This window comes from Gavia stellata, chromosome 16, assembly GCF_030936135.1.
Source record: "Gavia stellata isolate bGavSte3 chromosome 16, bGavSte3.hap2, whole genome shotgun sequence".
Lineage (NCBI taxonomy): Eukaryota > Metazoa > Chordata > Aves > Gaviiformes > Gaviidae > Gavia > Gavia stellata.
The window spans coordinates 11354471-11376274 of NC_082609.1; the positions used below are offsets into that span (position 1 = coordinate 11354471).

Consider the following 21804-nt stretch of genomic DNA (forward strand, 5'->3'; position numbering starts at 1 on the left):
ATTCTACCAGTGTGTACAGAGCAACATCTGCCTGTGAACAGCTGGCCCGCTGAAGCAAAGCTGGGGGCTACTGCCTGCTGCTTACAATGAGAACGTTCCTCAAAAACCTAAAAAATCACATTTAACTCACTGAAAGAAAATTCAGAAACACTTGGCATGAATGCACTCCATACACAAACCAGTACTGGGCATGTGCTTAAAGCGACAAGCACTGTCTTGAAAAATGACACTTTGCTAAATGACAACTTAATGCTTTCACATGCATAGCAAGGCATAAACAATCACTAAGCAAACTGATCCTGGTTCATGAGTCAGCAGCAGTGTGAGATGGTGATTTAGATTGAGCAAACATTTTCTCAATGTTGGGTTGGAGGAGTTTGGCAGAGATTTTTTTATTTTTTTTTAAATGCATTGCTCTATGTGCAAATTGCTACCCTTCCATAGATTGCAAAACTGTGTTAAGAGTTACTAAGGCACACAGCGTGTGTCAACTGCATCTACACTTTTCAGTCTGCCATTTAAGTAAAATCAACGTTCTTCACTCACATGGAAAGCAAAGCAACTCAACCTGCTATACAGTTTTGGAATAAAAAAATGCCACATAGCTGAGAGTGATAAAACTAAGTCCATTTTAAACATTAAGATGAATGCAAAACCAAAAATGTGTTCTCACAGTTACCCTTTACCTGTCTTGTGTTCAGAGGATTTAATCTCAGCTTTTATGACTCACCAAAATTACATTTCAGGAAGAAAAACACAATCAAACACAGACCTTCTATATTTCCATGTTTTATATATACAAGGACTGAGAACTTCTGACTAGCAAATTTCAAGAAGGAACCTTAACAGAGTAGTACCTAACTATGGCCTCCCAAGCTCCATAAATAAGGTGACTGAGGGAGCTTCCCTTAGTGATAGATACATTCAACTAAATTATCATTTAGTATCAAATTGTCTCTCTGACAAGCCCTACAAAAAGTCAGCAAATTATAGTTCATGTGTCATAAGAACAGGTGATATCTGATAGCAATAATCTGAGCATCAAGTTTCAGAAAAACTTTCTCCCCATCTTAAATGTATTGAGAGCACCGATTCAGCCCCCACACTCCCTGCAATTTCTATGACTGCAAAGACAGCTGCAAGTATATTCTTATCCCAGAGGCTGTTTTTCATACTGACAGACTGAATCAGCTTATTTTACACAGAGGAAGAGATGTCAGTGTTTTTTCCTCATCTATCCTTTCTGAGGCTATTATTTGTCTTAGATTTCCTGTAGGCAAGCAATGTGCATTTTGAACTGTGGCTGAGCGGGCTTTCATAGCACTGAATAAACAGCAGCTGGAGAATCAGGACAGACAGTAGAAGCTGTCCAACAACAACCTGACAGCTAAGAGACTCTCTGTAAAATATACCTTAGCCTTTAAATCTGTACTAGATGGGTTATATCCATCTCCACCCAAACAGAGTTTTTTCACTGATGTGGAATGTAGCAGTTCATTTAGTGAAAGCAGCACCCAAGAGAAAGCTGGTGGCTGACTGTGCTCACCGAGCACTTTGTGCTGAAAGAAAATAGTTGAGATTCATGTACTGTGGAAATTCTGAAATTCCACCCAGCAGGCATACCTCCACCTTCTGGAGTCTGCCTGTAGCATTTATTTATAGTTTCAGGACAAACTGAAACCCAAAAGGGATTTGTTATATCATCTTTCCTAGAAAGTTACTTCTCAGCAATTCAGAATCAGCCGAGGCCATCAATACCAAGAGTGATTATTTTTAGTTTTGAATGCACCAGACTTTTGGCATTTCACCTTATTGAGTTGAAATTTTTAGCCTCTGCCCGTGTAATAAAATTTCACTTATTAAACATTCAACAAAGTATTCTGCAATCTTCATATAGGAAATTTTAGAATGAATATACACATCCCCAACTGTAAATCAGATGCTATATCCTGATAAACACCTCTAAGTTTATAGCATTTGTGAATTGAAACTAGTCAGGGAGTCCCTTGTTTGTGAAGGACATCCCTAATTCCACCATCACGGCATCAAAAGACTTAAACCCCCCATATTCCAGGACTAAATTTTAAGTCTACCATACTTGTTAAAAAACATTATCAGATAAACCACTGATAAGCACATGCTTTCTAAAAGACCATTTGCACTTGAAAACAATGTCAAGAACTTGTTATCACATTGGGAGAGGCTGAACTATGACTATTTCCTCCTAACAAGACCAATGCAAAGAACGGAACGATAATGCTTCTGTTACCAGCCAAGTCACACGCTAAAAACTGGTCAATGCTGTCTGGTGCGGTTTGGCTGGCACAGAACACAGCACTGAGGAATTCATTATTCGCTGGACAGACAACCCATCTCTAGCCTCTGTATTTTTGATCCAACATGTACCAGCATTTTCTGTTTATTTTTAAATAGCCATTTTAAGGGATTGGAAGTATCTGCTGGCATCATCAGTGAAACTTTTTATTCTTGTTAAAAACTAGTTTCTAAAGGTATTAGCTTCTAAGTTTGCAGCATCTGAAGCCAGTGGGAATGGAAGTGATTAGCATCTTGCAGAACTAATCCCATTACAGCTCAATTCTGTAAGATCTGCATTTCCTGAAGCACCCACAGAAAAGAATGATAGTCAACATCTATTTAACATTTCCAACACCATTCCTTAGATGATGGCACAAGAGATTAGCGGCTCAGATGCCAACAGCAAAGTGCTGGTCAGTGCAGCACAGTTTGATTCCTACTGCAGTACTGTATTTTGGGCAGCAGTTTTTTCTCACAAGGTACACGTGCATTTTCCAACTCACAGTTCCACTTAGCAGAGCTACTTCCAGACCAATCAGAAGTATACTTCATTGAAGCTTAGCTGTTTGTATCAAAGCAAGAAAACCAACAGAGTTTGGGGAATTCCTAGCTACTGAGGATGCAAAAATCTTGAATCCTTCACGCACGGTTCCCACTGAATAATCTTTGAAGGGCAGACAGATAAAGTAGTAGCACTTCACAAGACTTTTTAGACATTTCAAGATTAGGTATTTTAAATTAAAGGCTGACACTAGCAAGCTCTTTAAAATGCCAGACTTTTTCCTTCTGTTCCTATCAGATCACAACCATGAGACAATTAAAAAAGAATCCTCGTCTGTCCACGCCTCCTTGCTTGGCTCTACTCTGGCCCTAGTCTGGTTATCTTTTTGTCCCAGTTGCACAGTGTGGTTTCTGACTCGTATGATGCATGACATGTGCCTCGGTGGTATTTCTCTCATTGAACATGTCACCTGCCCAGTTAGCTTGATTTTGCAGCTGCGTATTGGTCTTCATCTTTGTCCCTAGGAATTAGCAGCAGAGAGCACTAAGTAGAAACAAGTGATCCAACGACAATTTTTTATTCTTTGGCTAGGCTGATATGCTTAAGGCTGTGCAAAAAATAGAAACAGCAGTGCTGAAACTGCTGAAAGGCTCTTCCAAAGCTACACACGATTTCTAACAAATACTCAACAAGCACCAAATTCACAAAATTAAGTAGTTAGCATTCAACATTCCCCAAAGACAACATCTGGACACAAGCAGTGAAAACGGTTCTTCTTACAGCCTGATTCAACAGAGAGCAGTCTTGCAGTCCTCTAGACAGCGCCCTTTCCGTTTCTGCAGCATTGCACATAGATTTTGTACCAACTTAATGCAGTGTTCAGAGTACTCGGCATCTCTCAAGTGGTTACATCCTCCCTCACACACCCCCTACAAAACCACGCTCCATATTTTGACCAGAATAGGACAGCAGAACTTAGCCTAAAGCACTTTACACATCACAGAGCCAGATGTGTGCTGTACGCTTCATCAAAATCACTTCCTCAAGCCCCATGAGCTTCAGCCACAAAGGAACATGTTTCTACAGGAAGCTTAAAATAAAAAGGTTAAGAAGAAACATTGAGTTAAAAGTTTTATTCATTCAACATCTCACATTACAAATATTTAAAAATTATATGCATACTGGTATAAATAGTCATTTGCAAACTATTTAATAACATTAATTTTCACTAGCACTTCAACAAATGAACTCTTTAAAAAAAGTAACTTGTGTTATATAACTTAGAGTAGAACATACAAAAATATGAACTTAAACGTGAAAATGACTTTAATAAAAAATGAATTACCCTTATTTAAAATGCTATAATAAATACTACAACCTCCCCATACACAGTAAAAACTATATGGAAATTCAGCCAAGTAGTACAATTAACTGACATACTTAAATAACTTTTCCTTCTGATAATATGAGCAATACATTGGGGGAAAAACATATTAGGGATTAGTAAAAACTAGACACCCACTTGCTAAAAGTTTCACTTCCAAAAAATATAACAAAAAAATCTGATGAAAATTATAAAAACTAATTATACTTTAAAATTTAAAAATATAAAAAATAAAACAGTTGAATACAATATTGTCCCAATTCTTACAATGCTATCACAGTAGCTTTAAAATAAGATAATAAAATAAAGCAAATGACCAAAACCTTTTATTCCATTTTTTAAAAATAATCTCAAATTTACATTAGTAGAAAGATTGATTTCTGATTCTTTTCTTTAGAAACACCAGCAAGAAAGAGGATTTACTAGAACAGTAGAAAATGACATTTTTAAATGTCTGCAATTAAAAACAAAGAATTACACTGCAAAGATCTTCCAGAAGTCTGAAATAGGTATTGCACATAACTTGAAGTTAACTTGCCACAATTCATCACATTCAAGTTTTAAATCACCTTTTAACAGAAGGTTTTAACTCTTCAAAAACAAAAGGGGTGAATTATCAAGTCTTTCCAACAGCATCCTTATAAAACGCTAAATTCATTCACTGCAAGTTTTAAATTTGCATTCTGCAGAGGTCTGTGTATGGAGAAGTATATACTATACCAAAAAGCACGGGGCAGTGGGGTTCCTTTACATACAAAATAATCAGAAACACTTTATTTTACATTGCAAAAATAACCATGTAATTACTCTGTAACTACATTGTAAATACATGGCCAGTGCCATGCTAGTGTAATAAAACTACATGCTTATTAACCCCTTTGCAAATTGAAGTGATACCCTAAGACTGGTAACCTAATTACATGTTAATTATGTTTGGAGCTACATGGTAACCCCAACTACAAATCCCATGTAATCAGAAGGACATGTAATCACTATTTAAGTACAGAGTAATGTATATAATTGTTTATGCCCTGTAAATCGAAGTGTAACCAAATAATCTGTAAACACGCTTGTCACACAATCACAAGTGAATATTAGTAGAATAACAATTTCTTACATTAGTCATGCATACTAACATTACATGCCTGCCACTTAGCAGGCTCTCTTTTATTCTTTAAATATAATTTAAAAGAGCAGACACATTTCTGCATCAAACACCTAACATCAATTTTTTATTAATATTAAAAATGGCTAAACATTCACCAAAAACGTCTGCATTTGTGTATAATTTTTAAAAACTTAGTAAGAAGCGGTAGACAATTTTGATGTTTCTTTACTTTTAAATTTCTACACTATATTTATGCATTTAAATTTCATGGGTCTAAAGACAGTGTCATTTGTCACTTTCATGCTTTTCTTCTTTAATTCTCAACTTTACATATACTATTTCTTAAATTATATGTACACCAAATACCTGGTGCTGGGCTAAGATGTTTAAGCAACATGCTTTCTTTTCTCTGCAGATTCTAAAATAGCATTGCCAGTGCACAACATCCATAATTCAAAATGTATGCAGAGCACTGAAATGTATAAAAAGCAGAATATAAGAAAATAAAATTTATTAAAATTATTTATATTAAAAAATGAAGTATATGAAGATCTCTCAGTAATAAAAGTACAAAAAGCTACTCTTTGCAATATGAAAAATTGAGGTATTGCATAAAGAGATATCCCGTCAGTGAAAAGTGTGCCTAAAAATGCTCACTGTTGGAAAAACAAGATATACAAAAGTAGTGCATAACAAATATACATTATGTGCATGACAAAATAAGTTAGCTACAAAAACACTGTACCGAAATTCAGCAGGTCATGTACAAAGGGAAAATTATTATTCAAAGCTAGTTCTCAAACAGTGTTATTTCTTGTAATGGTAACCCATCTCACCTGTTTACTGGGTAGGATCGGCACAATAGCACACCCCAAGCCACCTACAAGCATTAAAAAAATTAAAGGAACATTCCAACTATAATTATGTACTTCAGAGAAAAAAAAGTCCCTGACAATCTACACAAGAGCACTCTGCATTTGCATTACTGTTGTCAATATTTTCAGGGATTTCATTAAAAGCAGCTCCCTTTCTATAGTTGACTAGTAGACAGCAAATGTCTCCATTTTGACCTTTGGAACTTGGTAAGGTATAGTTCATTAAAGCCTGTATTGAAAATAAAAACTGCTTCTCATAAAGATAATCTGGGCTGGGGGAACGGGATGAGGGGGGCCGACAAAGGCTTTTAACGGAGCAGATGTTTTCCAAGCAGTGCTGAGGCAAGTCTTTGGTTTGAGAGAATCTAGGATGGTACCATGCCACTCAGGCAAGTTCAGAAGATTGCCACTGAATTTGTTTGTTTGCACACTGCTAAATAATCATTTGAGAAGTTGGCCAGGGCATTATTTCAAAAGTAATAAAAATAATTTTCAGAACTACTCCTTCATTCAACTATTTCACACTAAACCCCTGCACCCACTCTTTATCATTCAATTAACATGTACTGTGTTAATGCTTCTCAAGGTAGAACTTATTTATAATAAAGCAGGCATTAACTTAGCAATGTTGGCACTTCAAATACCTGTGTTTCTTTATTTCCCCATATTGAGTTCTGAAGAGGTGGAATCTTAGTTGGGATTCTTTCTACAGGAAGAGTAAGAAAGGCATATGCACACTTGCACCATTTCATGCACAAATTCAGAAAATAGTGCAAAACAAGACTTGGAAACTACTTAGGTTCATGCCTTCTGTTACAACTAAGTTAGAGGATATTTAAAACTAACTTTACATCCAAGATGGGAAACGAATAAGCAGCCAATTTTAGTTTGTGTGACACAATGGCATATCAAAACTTCAGTAAAAATCAGCGATATCCTTGAGGTATCTTTAGGTTTTCTACTTTTTCACGTCAAAATGGAGAGCAAAGGCTGGCCCCTGATGAATGTTAGTATATTAGGATATAGAGTTATATATAGCCATCAAAAATAAAATCTATATATTTACCCTTCAGGAGAGGAAATGCCAGTTAACTAGTTGTCATTACTCTAGCTTTGGTAGGATTTCTAGGGCTGTAACCAGACAATTGAGTTCTCTTAAAGAAAAAAAGTGCACTCCCCCCTCAGTAGTAACTTTACTCAACTTTTACATTCAGGAATTCTTAAAATGCAATCATTTTGATGAAAATATAGTAAGCTCTGCCTATCTCATTAGTAATTTGGATGTGGGTGCTAGTCAGAGGCACAGTCAGATACATACTGAGTTAAATTTCAGCCTCAAAACCCTTAACAGATTTTTAAAAGAAGACTGTTATTATAATGCTGCTTCAACTTTGCTCATGCATTTTTGTTGCTTTAAACATGCTCTTTCCTGTTGGTAGGTAAATGCTAACTTCATCTGTTGCTGGAAAAATCCTAAGTCGAAACAAAAAGAGAGGCAAAAACAGGCTTCCCTGGGGAAAAGTGTCAGAACAGACTGATAGTGTTATTGTTACATGGTTATTTTAATAAAAGTATTCTTACGTTCTTTATTAACAATAATTTAATTAAAAAAACAAAATACTCTATTGTTTCAATTCTCTTTTCTTAATATTTTTCTCTCCTCTAAGAAAATGTTGCACGAAATTAAGTGTTCTCTCGGTAGTAAAGACAAGAGAATGCAACTCACTTGCAACATGTTACCAATACGAAAAGGAGTTCCCAATACAGTTTTCAATGACAAGATTCTACAAAATACCCATATTATAGGTCATTCTTTCATTATACTATTGTTAAATTACAGACTACTACAAAAGGACATGCTATCTTGAATAAGAGAAGGGGTAGGGTGGGGTAGGGACAATCAGGATAACAGAAGAGTGCACTTAATTTGAGGCCTGCATATGAGCACTGCAGTGATCATTTAGTTCCAGCGGAATGAAATATGTCTTGGGCGATCTCCTCCCTCCTTCACCAGGGGCTTGTGGAATTCCCTGCCAGCGCGTGAATGGATAGCAGCCCAGCAATATTCACAGTAATACTGCAGACAGGTAACATTAGCACAGAAAAATGGAGCAAATTTTCCACCGCAACGGGCCCCCTGACATTCATCACAAAGCTGATCATCCAAGACATATGGCTTAACTTCCACCTGTATTCAGAAAATGAGAAGAAAGTTTACAATTCTTAATAACAGTGTAGATAATGACAATTCAACACTAGTTACTATCAGTGTTCTAGCAGGATTGTGATCACAGTCCTGTAGTAAGGATCATAACACTCAAGAATTTTCCCCCTCATTACACATGATCATCAGCGTTAAACGCCCAAAACTACAGGCACTTAACTTGAGAACAGTCCTGCTCCCACTGTCCTCCTTGATCCTTTAAAAAAACCCAGAAACCAGTGCTGACCATCAGTATCACACATGGTGTCACTGATTTACAGAAAGGACCAATCAACCTATTGTTACAGAACTGATACACAGATTCACATCAAAACGCTGGAGAATTCTGGGGGTTTGTTTTTAAGTATGGTGATGCACAATTAAGCTCCTACCCTTTCAGGTAGCAATGTAAACTGTTTACACAACACTGTAACTGCAGATTAAATATGCACGTGGTCTGCAAATGTCAATGTCTGAATTTCCAACTTTAAAAAATGTCGTTTATTATCTTAATAAACAGCACATTTCTGTTTTCTTTTCCTGTGGCTTAGTCCTCTCAGCAAAAGGAAACCTACCTCATCTTGCTGGGATCAAATGAGAAGCTTAAAATGGGACTGATGGCCACCTACGCTGTTGGTATTAAGGGCCAGATGATCAACAGTAATTCAGTACAGCAAACAAGAAAGCAGAAGAAAAATTTCTTCAAGTTCTTAACCGATAATGACTCACAGGAACTGTGAACACAGGAATACACAGCTGGTGCTCCAAGTATACATCTACACTGCAACATCTGTAGGCTACTAGCTTTTAATCTAGGCATTTGCATACCAAAACCAAGTCTGCTGTACTGTGGACTACAAAACCCTGCTCACAGCACTCCAGAGCGCTTTCTCTGTGACAGCAAGGCAAAGCTTGCTGCTCGCAGTATCCAAGCTGGCTAGGGCACAGCTAGTTTAGACATGCCTATGTGTTTAAATCACAACTGCAGCGCTGCCATCCCCTAAAGGCTCAGTTTCACCTCAAAACCAGTGATCACCTCCACTCCCATTCCTTCGCTCCACAGAACTGTGAAAGGTCCATGTGTCATACCAGAAGCGCAACACAAAACTTCATGTTAAAAAAGTGTAGGTACAAGTTCCTGTTCTAGAAGTGTTTGTGAGGCTTCTCTGAAGCTCATTTAATTAGGTGTTTTCACAAACATTTCCAAACATCCAGACTGTGACTGGTGTCTCTACTGTTAACCTCTTATCTCTGTATCTGGCGTAGGGATGCTTCTTTCTGTATCTCACAAACCTCAGAGGTATGCCAGCTCATTCTAATAACGATGTTCGTAAGTTCCTGTGTTTTTAAACTTACCCAATTTTATCACAGTCCAGATAGGGCACTGCAGTAGTCTGGTGCCATTTGTACATATAAGCTACTTGGAGACGGTACAGCAGCCTTTTTTTTAGCCTCAGTTTTTATCCTCTTCCACTTCTAGAGTTCTGTTTCTCAAACACCCCCCCACGCTAACTCAGAAGAATGAAATTGTAAAAGAGCAGAGGCAAACATTCCTACCACCACACTCTCCCTTCATCACCTAGTTTGCTGTGTCATTTGAGGTTGGGTATTCATTGACGAGTGTCATCTTCTACAAGTGCTAAGAGGAGAACCTACAAATATGCTATGCATGCCTCCTCAACGTGGCAATTCTGCTGCTCTATTATGTCTACTCAGACATATTTAGAGGCCAAACTACAGCACAGGTAATTAAACCTCTGCTTGCTTTAGCCTGTTACTGCAGCACTGGTTTTTGCACAAGTTTGCAACCCACGGATGATAGTCAGAGTCCTCAGCACATTTATTCAGTGCGTGCTGAAATGCATGTGCCAAATACGGCCTGCAATTGTTACTTGCACTAGGTGTATCAAGATTTCCCAACTACAGAGAAATATGAATTACAGCAACTTCATCAGGCACACTTAGGGTGGCAGCACTCATCAGAAGCTCTGCAGTGGTGGGTGCTGCAGGCCACTGAGCATTTCATCTGCATTATCTCTTTGAAGGGCACACCCTTTAGCAGCACCTCCTTGCCCAATTTTACAGGAAATCCCTTCTTGTTACTAATTTTATTTTTATTTTTACAGAAAAGCTTTATTAGAAAAAAATTTATTAATAAAAGTAGTATTGCCACTGTTGCACTTTTGTACCTCTCATGCACCCAACCCCTCTTATAATGAATCCTCTGAGCACTTACCTCCCCGCGTTTATTCTTAACTACACACAAAATGGGGAAATAAGGAGGAGTGGGAGGACAGAAGGAAGGGGAAATAGATTGTGAAATCTTTGCTAGAGTTCACAAGTACTTACTTAAATTTGTAGTCCCACCAGCTTCAATAGACCTATTCACCCAAGTGCCTGCTTATGCAAGCAGAAGTTGTACAAGGCCGGACCAAATTATTTGTTCAAAGCCATACAGAACTTTTTTCAGAGCCAAGATTAGAACAAAGACATTCCAATTCACAGTCCCACAGTCAAATTGTTGTTACAATTCTTCTACCCAAGCTTTATAGCCAAAGCAGAATTGAAATGATAATCAGCTAATCAGCCAAGTTTGGGGGTTTTCCTCTGTAGTAATTATAAAATTAAGATCAATAATGACAGTCACGTAAGAAAAATCCAGAGACAAAGCAGGAATTAAACAGAATGGTAGATGTAAGGATCCGAGTTTCTCAAAATTGTGGCCTGAAGATCACTGTAATTGGCAAAGTCACATTTTATATGGATGAGAGGGCAGAGGCAAGCAAACGGCAGATCCATTTGGCATATTCCTTTAATTTATAATAATAAAGGAATAAAATAACTGGACACAGTCTTTACGTAAGCTGTGGAGGATGACTGTGAGGCTGTAATGCACACTAACGAGTTTACAATGCATTACCATGATGCTCTTTAGGAACACTCAGCACACAATGTGTAACACTAGGGCCAGATTCTGCCCACTCTCTCAAAAGATGCAACACAAGAGTAAGAACTGCTCCATCCTTGGCAGATACCTTACTCGCTGACATTATACAAACACTACAAGTGCAAATACTTGCAGTGGGAGTATAAGACAAGTGCAATATTCTTATAAAAGGGCAAGGCAGCTGACATGCTTCACATTATGCTAAGCAATTTGAGAAAGCCTGCTTCACAGTTGCCTCCCACGTTCCAGAAGCAACAGCTCTGTACCACTCCTTCATTTTTATTCTGTGTTGTATCTCAGTGGCACAATCTAACCCTAAATATGCAATTAATCTGATATAACATTTACAGTCTTCACAATGACACATTTACATGGAAAAGCATTTCTCGAGAAAGCACCGAACAAAGATAGAATATGCTTGAAGACCTTACCCGTTTATCTATCTCTCCATGCTGCAGCTGAACAAAGCGAGCACTGATAGCAGCTATGTAACTCTGTTGATTAGAAAATGCAACCCGCCCAGCTCCTTTTGGGTACTTCAGCTCAGGGTCTGTGTCAATTCCAGCATAGCACACCCCTCCATACAGCCGATCCATTATCATTGCAAGCTCCACTAAACCAGAAAGGAAAACGAAACAGTGTTGTCAACTTGATAATTTTTTCTAAAAGCATCAAATGAAACAGTCCATTTGTATTCATGTCCCCCACTATAAGTGTCAAGAACACTTAATACTTCCCTTGCTGAAATAACTTGTTTCCCCCATTGCTCCCCAGATCAGACTGCATATTCAACATGCCCAGTGCTGCGGAACACGCAGTGTACCTGCTCGTAAAGGCCGAGGAACACCACCAACAAAAATGGTTTTTCGTGGGTCAAGAGGCTGTGAACCATCCATAACAAAATCACTATCACTAAGGTTCCAAGGCCGGATCTGAACCTATGGACAAAAAGCCTTTTTTTTTTAACCGTTCACAATTCAAAGTATCTCAGTAATATAAATTAAAACAGTATCCTACAAAGAAGAAAACCTCTTAAACGGCTGTACTTTCTAGACTCATTTTCTACTCGTTCAGCAATCATTTCTCAAAATGAAATGGTAATAAGCTCTGTTAAGACAGACCACTTGATAATACTAAATTTCACCACTTCCTTGTTACCCAAATTTCTGGGAAAAAACTCACCCTCTACTTACACATTTACTTAATCATGACTGAACTGTGCTGTATGAACCACATTGGTGCGTACATATCTATGCTATTCGTGTTGTTCTAGCCAAGTGTAAGCACCAGACTAGCGTTATCTCAATGCAACAGGCTCCAGTGCACAAAGTTGCGTGTTTATTTACTATGCAAAACTAGCTGCTTTATATTTGCCTACAGCTGGCCAAATTTGAAGTGCAGGAACACAGCAGAAGTCTCTCCAACTATAAACAGCCTCGCATCAGCCCCAAAACCATTTGTACTAATAGTTTACAGTTCAATGCCACATTATGAGGTTTTTTTATTTAATTTGCCTCTGTCAAAACATGTTGCATGCAACACTCAGACAGTATGAATTCTATTCTACATTTTATTCAATAATAAGCATAAAATATCTGCCTGGAAAAATATTTATTACATCAGCAATGGTGAAATTTAGCAAACCTTTTTCTAACAAAAATATTAATTGTAACTAGACTAGAAAACTTCAAAATGCCTAGTTCAAAAATAAGTAAGTTGGTCTTCTCTTTGAGAACTTAATTTGACACCGTAAAGAAATTTAAACATTAGCACTCTGAAGACAGAAAAAAGGAAAAAAGGCATCTGAAGAGAACAATTTCTGGTTATCGTGCAGGCCCTGACAATTCTACCCACCGGTTTGTCTTTGATAGTGGGGCTGGAAACACAAAGATAGAGCTTTCCATCTTCTTCAATACATGCATCAATCAGTGCCTGTACAGAGCTTTCATCTTGGAACAGCAAAAATGCATATCCTACAAAAGGGAAAACAAACACGTAACTTCTTTTGTCTATTTGCCTATAGGAAAATAATTTAACCCAGAATTATGCTTGGCACCGTGTCATCATGCTACCATACAGTAAGGATCAAACTTTACAACGCTCTCACACATTTCCAACCCAGCCTCCTGCAAGCCTTCTGCAGAGACATGATGGAAAGCAGAGACCTTGCTGAGGAGCACACTCTCTCCCCATTTCCTTTGAAAAGGATAAGCCAGCAGTATGAACTGAACAAAAGTCAAGCTGTAGAGGCAAACCTGCCAGCATGGTTGTTAATATAAAGTACAAATCCTTCCCAGCTTCTGTGGAGGGCATTTAGTCCCTTTAAAGAGGACTAGTCTTGACTATTATTAAAAAAATGAAGAACAACAGGGGGAGAAAAAGGAAAATGGAATAAAGTAAAAGCAGGAAGTTAAGGAAGAATTCTTTTAGTGCAGAATAATTGCAAAGACACATTCCAAATTCCACCCGTTTATAACAATCCCAAGGATTTAACTTTTTTCCCCCTAACCATTGGGTCATTGTCACAAAAATCTTGTCTAAAATGGAGTCTTATCAAGAAAAAAGACTCTAAAATGCTTGTTATGTTATTGGTTATCACATATTTACCTTTAGGAGGAAAATAAGATTTGCTCTCTGCCTTGTGTGGCCAGTCTACAATCAAAGGTCCAAAGCGACGAAAACTAGCAGTGATCTCATCTGTTGAGACAGAAGGGAAAAGGCATGAATTGAAATTAAAATAAATTGAATGGAAGACAGTTGAAGAACACTGATTTCAGGTAGCTTCATCCTATAAATAAATATTCTGTGACCCTAAAAGTTCAGGAGCTCATAGCAATGCTTACTAGCTGATGGGGGAATCTTTATGACAAGTCAGAACACACATTAGAAAACAAGACAGGTCAAAGATCAAGCTTTTGTTTCTACTGATGATTATAAATAAAAGCTCGTAACCACTAATTCGCAGAAATGGAGTCACTGCATCTATACAGCTATAATAACTCAGCTTCAACTATCCTCCCACAAAGAGTTTAGAGACAATTTGCTGACTTGTTAGTAAGCAATCAGCTCTGCCAATATGCCTTGTAATTGCAGAAAGGCTGGAAAAAAATGAAGGGACTACCACAAGACCCAGCCATGCCTCTTCGTATCACATTCCAGTGCCACACGTGCAAACACTATCTGAGCTTGACCTCAAACTAACAGAGTAAACTTGCAGGACATAGTTACGTAATTTTATAGGATAGATGGCAAGAACACATTACTATATCAAGAAGCAATTCTTGCATCCAATTTCAATTCTGCCTTTGACCTCAAATTACTGGTATAAATTTGCATATGCTAGTCCCACAGAAGTCTTCTAGTTGCAATTCTGTTCTTGAAATTGAATGATTATTCCCTTTTCCTTCTCCACAAACACACTTGAACCATCGCTACTTAAATTTCTCTGGATGAGAATTTTTCATTAAAAAATTGAAACAAAAAGAACAAACTTCACATCGCTGGAGCCTCATCTAAATTGGCACACTGCTCAGCTGTATTCTGTTTAAGGTATTACAGGGCTTTCTGCACTAGAATGATGTTGGGGGTTCCTAATACACAATCCCCATCCTCAAATTCGGTTAGAAATCTGAAAAGTTGTTACTAATTATGTCTTTTTCGGTTTGTTTACACTCTTTGATGACATTGCTAATGAAATAGCAGCTGACAATCCACTGTACTGACAGCTCCTCTGTGCACTACACCTCATCGGGAACGTATACAGCAATGGTAGTGTGTCAAGGTTACATGCTGATAAAGATATAAACCAAGGAGAACAATACTTACTACGTATCTTTCTTAAAATAGATCTCCATTCAGAACAGCACTTAACACAAATTTAATGTTAAAGCACATACATAAAATGCTTTCTAGAAACAGGATCAGAAAACCCTCAAAAAATTCAGCTGTGATGTAGATTTTAAATTGTATACTCCTTATTCTAATTCACACTTGTTTATTTAACAGGAAAACCACTGACAGAAGCAACTCTGAAAAATTCAAGCTACCCTCCTAGCACAGGTTTAGGAAACATCCTATTCTTCAATAACTAGGGTCCACGGAGACCAAACTATTCGTGTGCTCATCTGCTTTTAAAACAACAAAGGTGACAAAATTAAAAAACAAACACAACCCCAACAACAACAAAGAAAGAGAAACTATAAGATCATTTTTCCTCTTGTAAACAGCATGTTTTATTTGACCTTTTAGTAATAAAGTAGCTCTTGTGTTTGACACAAGAGTCAGGTTGTCACAGCAGTACACTCTGCAGTGCATTACAATCACTCTCCCTGACACAAAAAGTGGGTATTAAAACAATTCTGTGATTAAGAAAAATCAACTTTTCAGATTTACAGTTGCTGTAGTTCTTTTAACCACTACCCCAGCACACTCATACATACAGAACACTGAACTCTGGCGAAATGAAGATTCAAAACACTTGTGCATGATATATATATTTATTTTTTTAAAAATAACAACTGCAGTATTCTGTCACCTTGGTCTGTATGATGGACCCACCACAAATTCCTGGTTCCTCACTGAATGCAACTGCCTCTGTACACATTCATTCTTGTCTGAGTCCTCACCATGCCCACGTTAGAAGCTACCACAAGGCATAATCATTGCTGAAAACAACCTCCGAGAACTACACATAAGCATCCAAATAAAGAGCTATGACTTACTATGCTATACAAACTTTATAAAACTACTAGCAATACTTTTCCTACTACTGGCTCCTGGTGCCTATAAAATTATTGCAATGTATTTATGAGTTTCAACAGGTGATACTTGATATTTACTTGTTTATTTTTGCACCATCACTTTTTTATAATTTTTATACTGTAATATTTACTTGTTTATTTTTGCACCATCACTTTTTTATAATTTTTTATACTGTAAAAGTCAGTTAAATGCGTAGTAACATATGATTTTTGGTCTTCATCGGCAGAACAATGCTATAGCCTAAACTAGCTAGTTTGAATTATTTCACGTTTGCCATGGACTGAAAGTGGTAACATGCAAAAACCATTTACGTATCAAAGCTTTTCCATAGAGTTTGGAAAACAATCATTCATTAGCTAACAGACACAAGGTTTCACACCACAGTTTTGTCATTAAGTGAGAAGGAGTTTTTCTGGATAAGATTTTCTGGGCATACCTTCATCAATATCTGGTGGCAGTCCGCCGACAAAGACTTTTCGGGAATACCGTTCCACTCTTTCTCCATTCTGATGGGAGAAGCAGTGAGGTGATCCTAAACCACTGTGCAGAGTCTGATCCCCACGTCCATCATCCAAGAACCCGTCTTCCATTGGAAACAGTGAAGACTGACCTGAAGAGGGGGTTAAAAAAAAAAAAGAAGGAAAAAAACCCCATACTAACAGAACAAGCACACACTGTTTAAATAATTTTTAAAAAATGCACGAGTTGCTGCATTAGCAGTAGAATTGTTTGCAATCTTCCCTTTTAACAAGCATTTATGCTCTCAATTTCATATGACCCTTATAGTTTTCAATATCATTCAATAACTCAAGTGCATTATTTCAGAGAAAAGGTTACTACCTTCTTCATAACTGCACTACAACTAATGAAAATTTGAAACAAAACAGTATTTCTAATGGATGCTCAAGTTGACCATCTTCCATAATATTTTGTTTCCAATTAGATTTCTTTCAAAAAGGTGTAAAACCAGAAGGGAATATAATCCAAATTTTTTTCTGGGACTTTCCCCAATAGCAGACATCACTAAAACCTAAGCCATATATATCATTTTCCAGCGAACAGCTTCTTACAATGAGTAAATACAATTTCACAGTGCAGATGGGAAAACAGGAATTCTACCAGCTAAATATATTACGCATTTAAATTACCTGATATTAAAACATACCAAAAAACACCTACTTGTAAATAACAAAAATATCCTGATAAAAACAGGAAGACCCACTGTCACGTACTGCAAATGAAGACTGAACACTAGGCAATACTGTGTCATTCCTAGAAGCAAGTTTACTTAGATGTTACACCAGAGTTTCATTAATGGCCTCACTCTAAGAGAAAATGTAAGCATGCTTCCCCTCACAGCCCAATACTCTTCAATGATAATTCTTTACCATAGATTTTCATAGTAATATTTATTGCTTTTAAGTAAGGTTGTTTGATTCATAAATGCAACTGAATAATATCATAGAGCACACAAGCTGATCTCTTCCATGAATTCACCCCTTAGTTACAGTAATTATTATCTAAACAACAAAATGAACAGCTTTCTACTCATTTAAGGAATTGTTTTAGGAAGAAACAAATATATATAGGGAAAGTAAGCAAATAAATGAGGTGTGCTACACGTTTTAGAATACATTTCCTTTTGCCTATGATGTGATATACTATGTATGCTTTTTCAGAATTCATTACAATCTACCACAGTAATGTACTTTAACCTGCTCTTGCTTCCTTCCTTTGAAATAAATTTATTTTAAAAAAGAAAACATCTTGAAAAAAGAAAATTTGACCAGTTCCAGTATCCAGACATTTTCCAAGCAAAAATCAAACAGGTAACAAGTTGGAAGAAAAAAATACAATAAAATCCACAGCCCATAGAATTTACATGAATAAAAAAATGGAAGGCTCAGTCAGCTTGCTTTATTTGAAATTTCAAGAATCTCTATACACCTTTAATTAAAATAAAAATTAACTATGATCAGGCCTATTTCTGTAGCTAGGCAAACCTGGTTCCTACTATGATAAAAATATTGTAATATACGCTTAAACATTATTTTGTTTTCCCCTAATGAACTGATACACGTCTTTTGTTTCATCTCTTAAGACCCCAGTCCTGCAGGTATTGTTGGAAGGGAGCAATTCTCCATATCTAAACAACCTTTTCCAGTTCATCAGCATTACCACTGCTGTTAGATAATTCAACATGCATGCTTGCAGGATCTGGTTCTTTAACCTAGCAGGCCAGGACGTATATTCATTATAGTCTATGCTGCATCAAGAAAACCATCAGCACCCAGAAGAACCAAAATAAACTTCTCTGGCATTGGCATTCATAACATACACAGAAACACAGCAACATAGCTCTCCAGTGTAACAAGTCATATAGATGATGTCCACTGCAAGGATCGTGATCATTTCAGCCTCAGTAGTACTACAGTGGAGTACTACCTAATTCAGTTAAAATATTTATGGCATGCAGGCTATGTAAACTTCTGTGGAACTGATGCTTTATAATCTAAAATTTTGGAGTTTGCCCTCTAGTAATAACTTAATATTATTTCTCCCATGAGACATTGTCAACAGTAGAAAATTAAATAGGAATATTGTTACCTCGCCTTCTCCCATATGTCCTTGCTGCATGTTAAATGAGAAAGAAAACAGCCTTTCAAACATTGTTATAAGGACCAAAAGACCTTGTTTTATCGCCTTTGTACTAACTCAGTGATTCTCAAGCCTTTTCATACTCCAGGTCATTTAAAATGGTGTTCACAAGCTGATCTCCCCCACCGCCCACAATATCATGCCTTCCTTGCACCATCTCTGTTACTTATTGATAAAACACGTTGATACGAGGCTGACAAAGTATATATGTATACTCAAAGAGACTTTTTGAAAACAATTTTAGTTCTTAATTTGCACATTTATTTTTGAATCTATTCCTTAATCCTCTGCTGGATGTATGCCTGTAAGTAAATGGATCTTTCCTCATACATCAAGTCTCCTGACGCATTCTGAAACGCACCATGCTCTCTACCTTGCCAAGATCAAGCATGCTCTAACACTGATCCTCATCCGAACAGCAGGAAAAGCCCTAAACACAAGGAAAGTGGAGGACTATTGTGTTAATTTCTGATTTCAAATGAGGTTGCTATAAAAGCTATGCACAACCCACAAAATCCTTAGTTAAATTATTACTGGCAGATAACCAGCCGAAAAACTTGAAGTCAAGGAGAAAACATCTAGGCCACTAAAACTGCCTTTCAGACCTCCTGCAGTCTGTGTACAACAGTATAAATTCTCTCATACTAACTTAGTACACTTCGCTGTAATTATTTGACAGCTACCCACCACTTCCTACTTTTCATTTTCCAAAACAAATCAATTCTACCACTAAAAAAATGCAACATTTTTCTGTCCTGGCTTCCAGGATCCATTGTCAGAATACGGCCAAACCTTCTGATCAAAACTTGCACATTCCTTCTCTTTTAATCTCATTAAAATCTGCGTCTGAAAGCAGGCCAACTGTTTTCAAAACTTGGTTCCTCCTGGCAAGTACTATGAGAAACTCTGAGCACATCATGCATTTTATTTTGCTTCCTCATTCAAAATTGAGGCTGACAATTAGTTTAAGCATTTACATATTTGTAAACCACAACAGAACAGGAGTCGTTTCCTCTTTCAAAATAAAAATCCTATCAATCCAATTTACTTCATGATTATTTAACACCTGTAAGATCATTTTACTTCTCTGATCTTTTGCTGATACTCACAATGAACACCAAGAATACAGAATACAAAATAATGAAGCCCTAATCTTCCAACTGGAGCATACTCTAGAGCGTTCACACAGGTACTGGGAGATTCTTAAAGGCTGAGGGCCTTTACAAGTATAATTTTTCCACAGTAATTTTGAATTTAGAAATCCAAAATGCTTATATAGTCCTCAAAGTAGAAAGCTTTAAGGAACTTGTCTTTCATGGAAAGCAATCTGCAATCTTACTGCATTTCTGACAAAGCTCAGAAGCCTCTGCATGTTTTAGAAAACATCAAGCACTTTCACAAACAGCTCTGCCTATAAAGCCATAAAAATCTTGCTTGTGGTTTCTAGATTACTAACAAAACCACACAAACTCCTTCACTTGTTACACCCATTCTTGGCAACAAAGCATGCAACAGAAATACCATCCCCACTGCGGATCTGACCACCACTTCGGTCAGCAGACTCCTCACTGCTTTGCCACCTGTGTCACTCAAGGCAATAGGATTTTTCTCCTTTACCAGTACAGAAAACAACAAAAAGAGCTCGGCCACCAGCTAGGAATTATTTCCAGTGCCAAATACTACTGAAAAGGTTTTGAGAACCAAATACTAAGATTTTTTTTCCTTCTTCATTTGCTTCTTATTTTCTGCATTTGCTTCATCTAACCCACAAAATACCAACATTTGACATTTCAAAACATTTCTGAGGAGCCACAGTTTATAAACCACCCAGTGCAGCACAGATACAAACTTTCTCTGCTCACTGAATTCAGAGCTCATCACATGCCATTAATTTCACACGATGTAATACACAACACTGAAACTAAAGAACGTTCTTTTGGCAGGCCAGGAAGACAGCTAACTGCAATTTACCATTCTGTCTCTGGCTTTCATAATTTCATATTAAGAGAAATCTTTGCTATGGGAGTACCCCAGCTAAGCTGCAACATAAATGAAGCCTTAAGGTAACTGTTACCAACCAAAGAAAAAGATTTAATTCTGAAGATCAGGATGCTTGCCTATCCCCTGCTGAGAAATGAGACAACTACAACATGGGTTTGGATTCCTCAAATCTATTTTTCATTTCCCCATTTCTCCAACATTTCAGATAATCGCATAAAGGGCCTAGCACAGATTTACTAATCTCACAAGATATTTGAGCAAGAATTATGTTACAAAACCTAAAAAATATGAAGCGTTTATGCAATCGGTTCAACTGCTTATTAATAATCTATGCAGAAATATTTTTCCGATAAAATCAGTCTGAAATTTAAAATGGTATTAGCAGCTGCTTCAATTATTTTGTCACCTCAGCCCTCCCTGCAACATTCCTTTCTATGTAAGAAATAAAGCCATACAGAAAGCCAATGATTTTTTTTGCAAAAATCTGCTGCTTTTACTGTCTTTCATTTTAAGGAACTTAATGAATAAGCAACCCACTCAAATTTTTGCATCTTTTCTTCATTTGAGACACTTAATGGGCTCCTGGCCATCTCCCTCTCTCTTTTTTTTTTCTTAACAATCACATATTTTCTGTCTAATGTACCTCAAATTAAATGCATTGAGCTTTCTTCTCTCTCCAGGAAGCACCAAAAATACTGTCAGCATGTTGTGTATAATCACACGTGCAATTCTGTGTAAAATACATAGTTCCCAATGACAAAGATATTCTGCTGAGGAAGCATGAAAAACACATGCAGGAGTCCTAAATCACTTAAGCCCCAAACTTACTACAAGGTTGTCCTGCAAAAAGCATACCCAGGCTGAGCACCTGGCACTCTTTAATGGTTCTTGCTGCCTTCCAATCTGCAGGGTGGTAGCAATTTCAGGTGCATCTTGTGCCATTGATTGTGGAAGATTTACACAAAAAGGTCAACTCAAGAGCAGACTGTTTAAAGCAAAGGGACCAGCAAGCAAGAGGATCCGTATCTCCTGTAAACATCATCCCAACT

General features: G+C 37.2%; 1 protein-coding gene across 3 annotated transcripts in view; it reads right to left on the minus strand.

The window, feature by feature from the left end:
- Nucleotides 1-3936: 3936 nt before the first annotated feature.
- Nucleotides 3937-21804, minus strand: part of CPEB4 (cytoplasmic polyadenylation element binding protein 4) — a 43869-nt gene continuing 26001 nt past the window's right edge. For 2 of the 3 annotated variants that reach the window (XM_009813420.2, XM_009813419.2), the window contains 7 exons: nucleotides 18704-18727; nucleotides 16533-16706; nucleotides 13943-14032; nucleotides 13190-13308; nucleotides 12159-12273; nucleotides 11767-11948; nucleotides 3937-8373 (listed from right to left, as the gene is read on the minus strand). In XM_009813420.2, the coding sequence (XP_009811722.1) occupies nucleotides 8146-8373; nucleotides 11767-11948; nucleotides 12159-12273; nucleotides 13190-13308; nucleotides 13943-14032; nucleotides 16533-16706; nucleotides 18704-18727 (932 nt within the window). In that variant the 3' untranslated portion in view covers nucleotides 3937-8145. The remainder of the gene's footprint in view (nucleotides 8374-11766; nucleotides 11949-12158; nucleotides 12274-13189; nucleotides 13309-13942; nucleotides 14033-16532; nucleotides 16707-18703; nucleotides 18728-21804) is intronic. The other variant, XM_059825232.1, reaches the window with a different exon arrangement.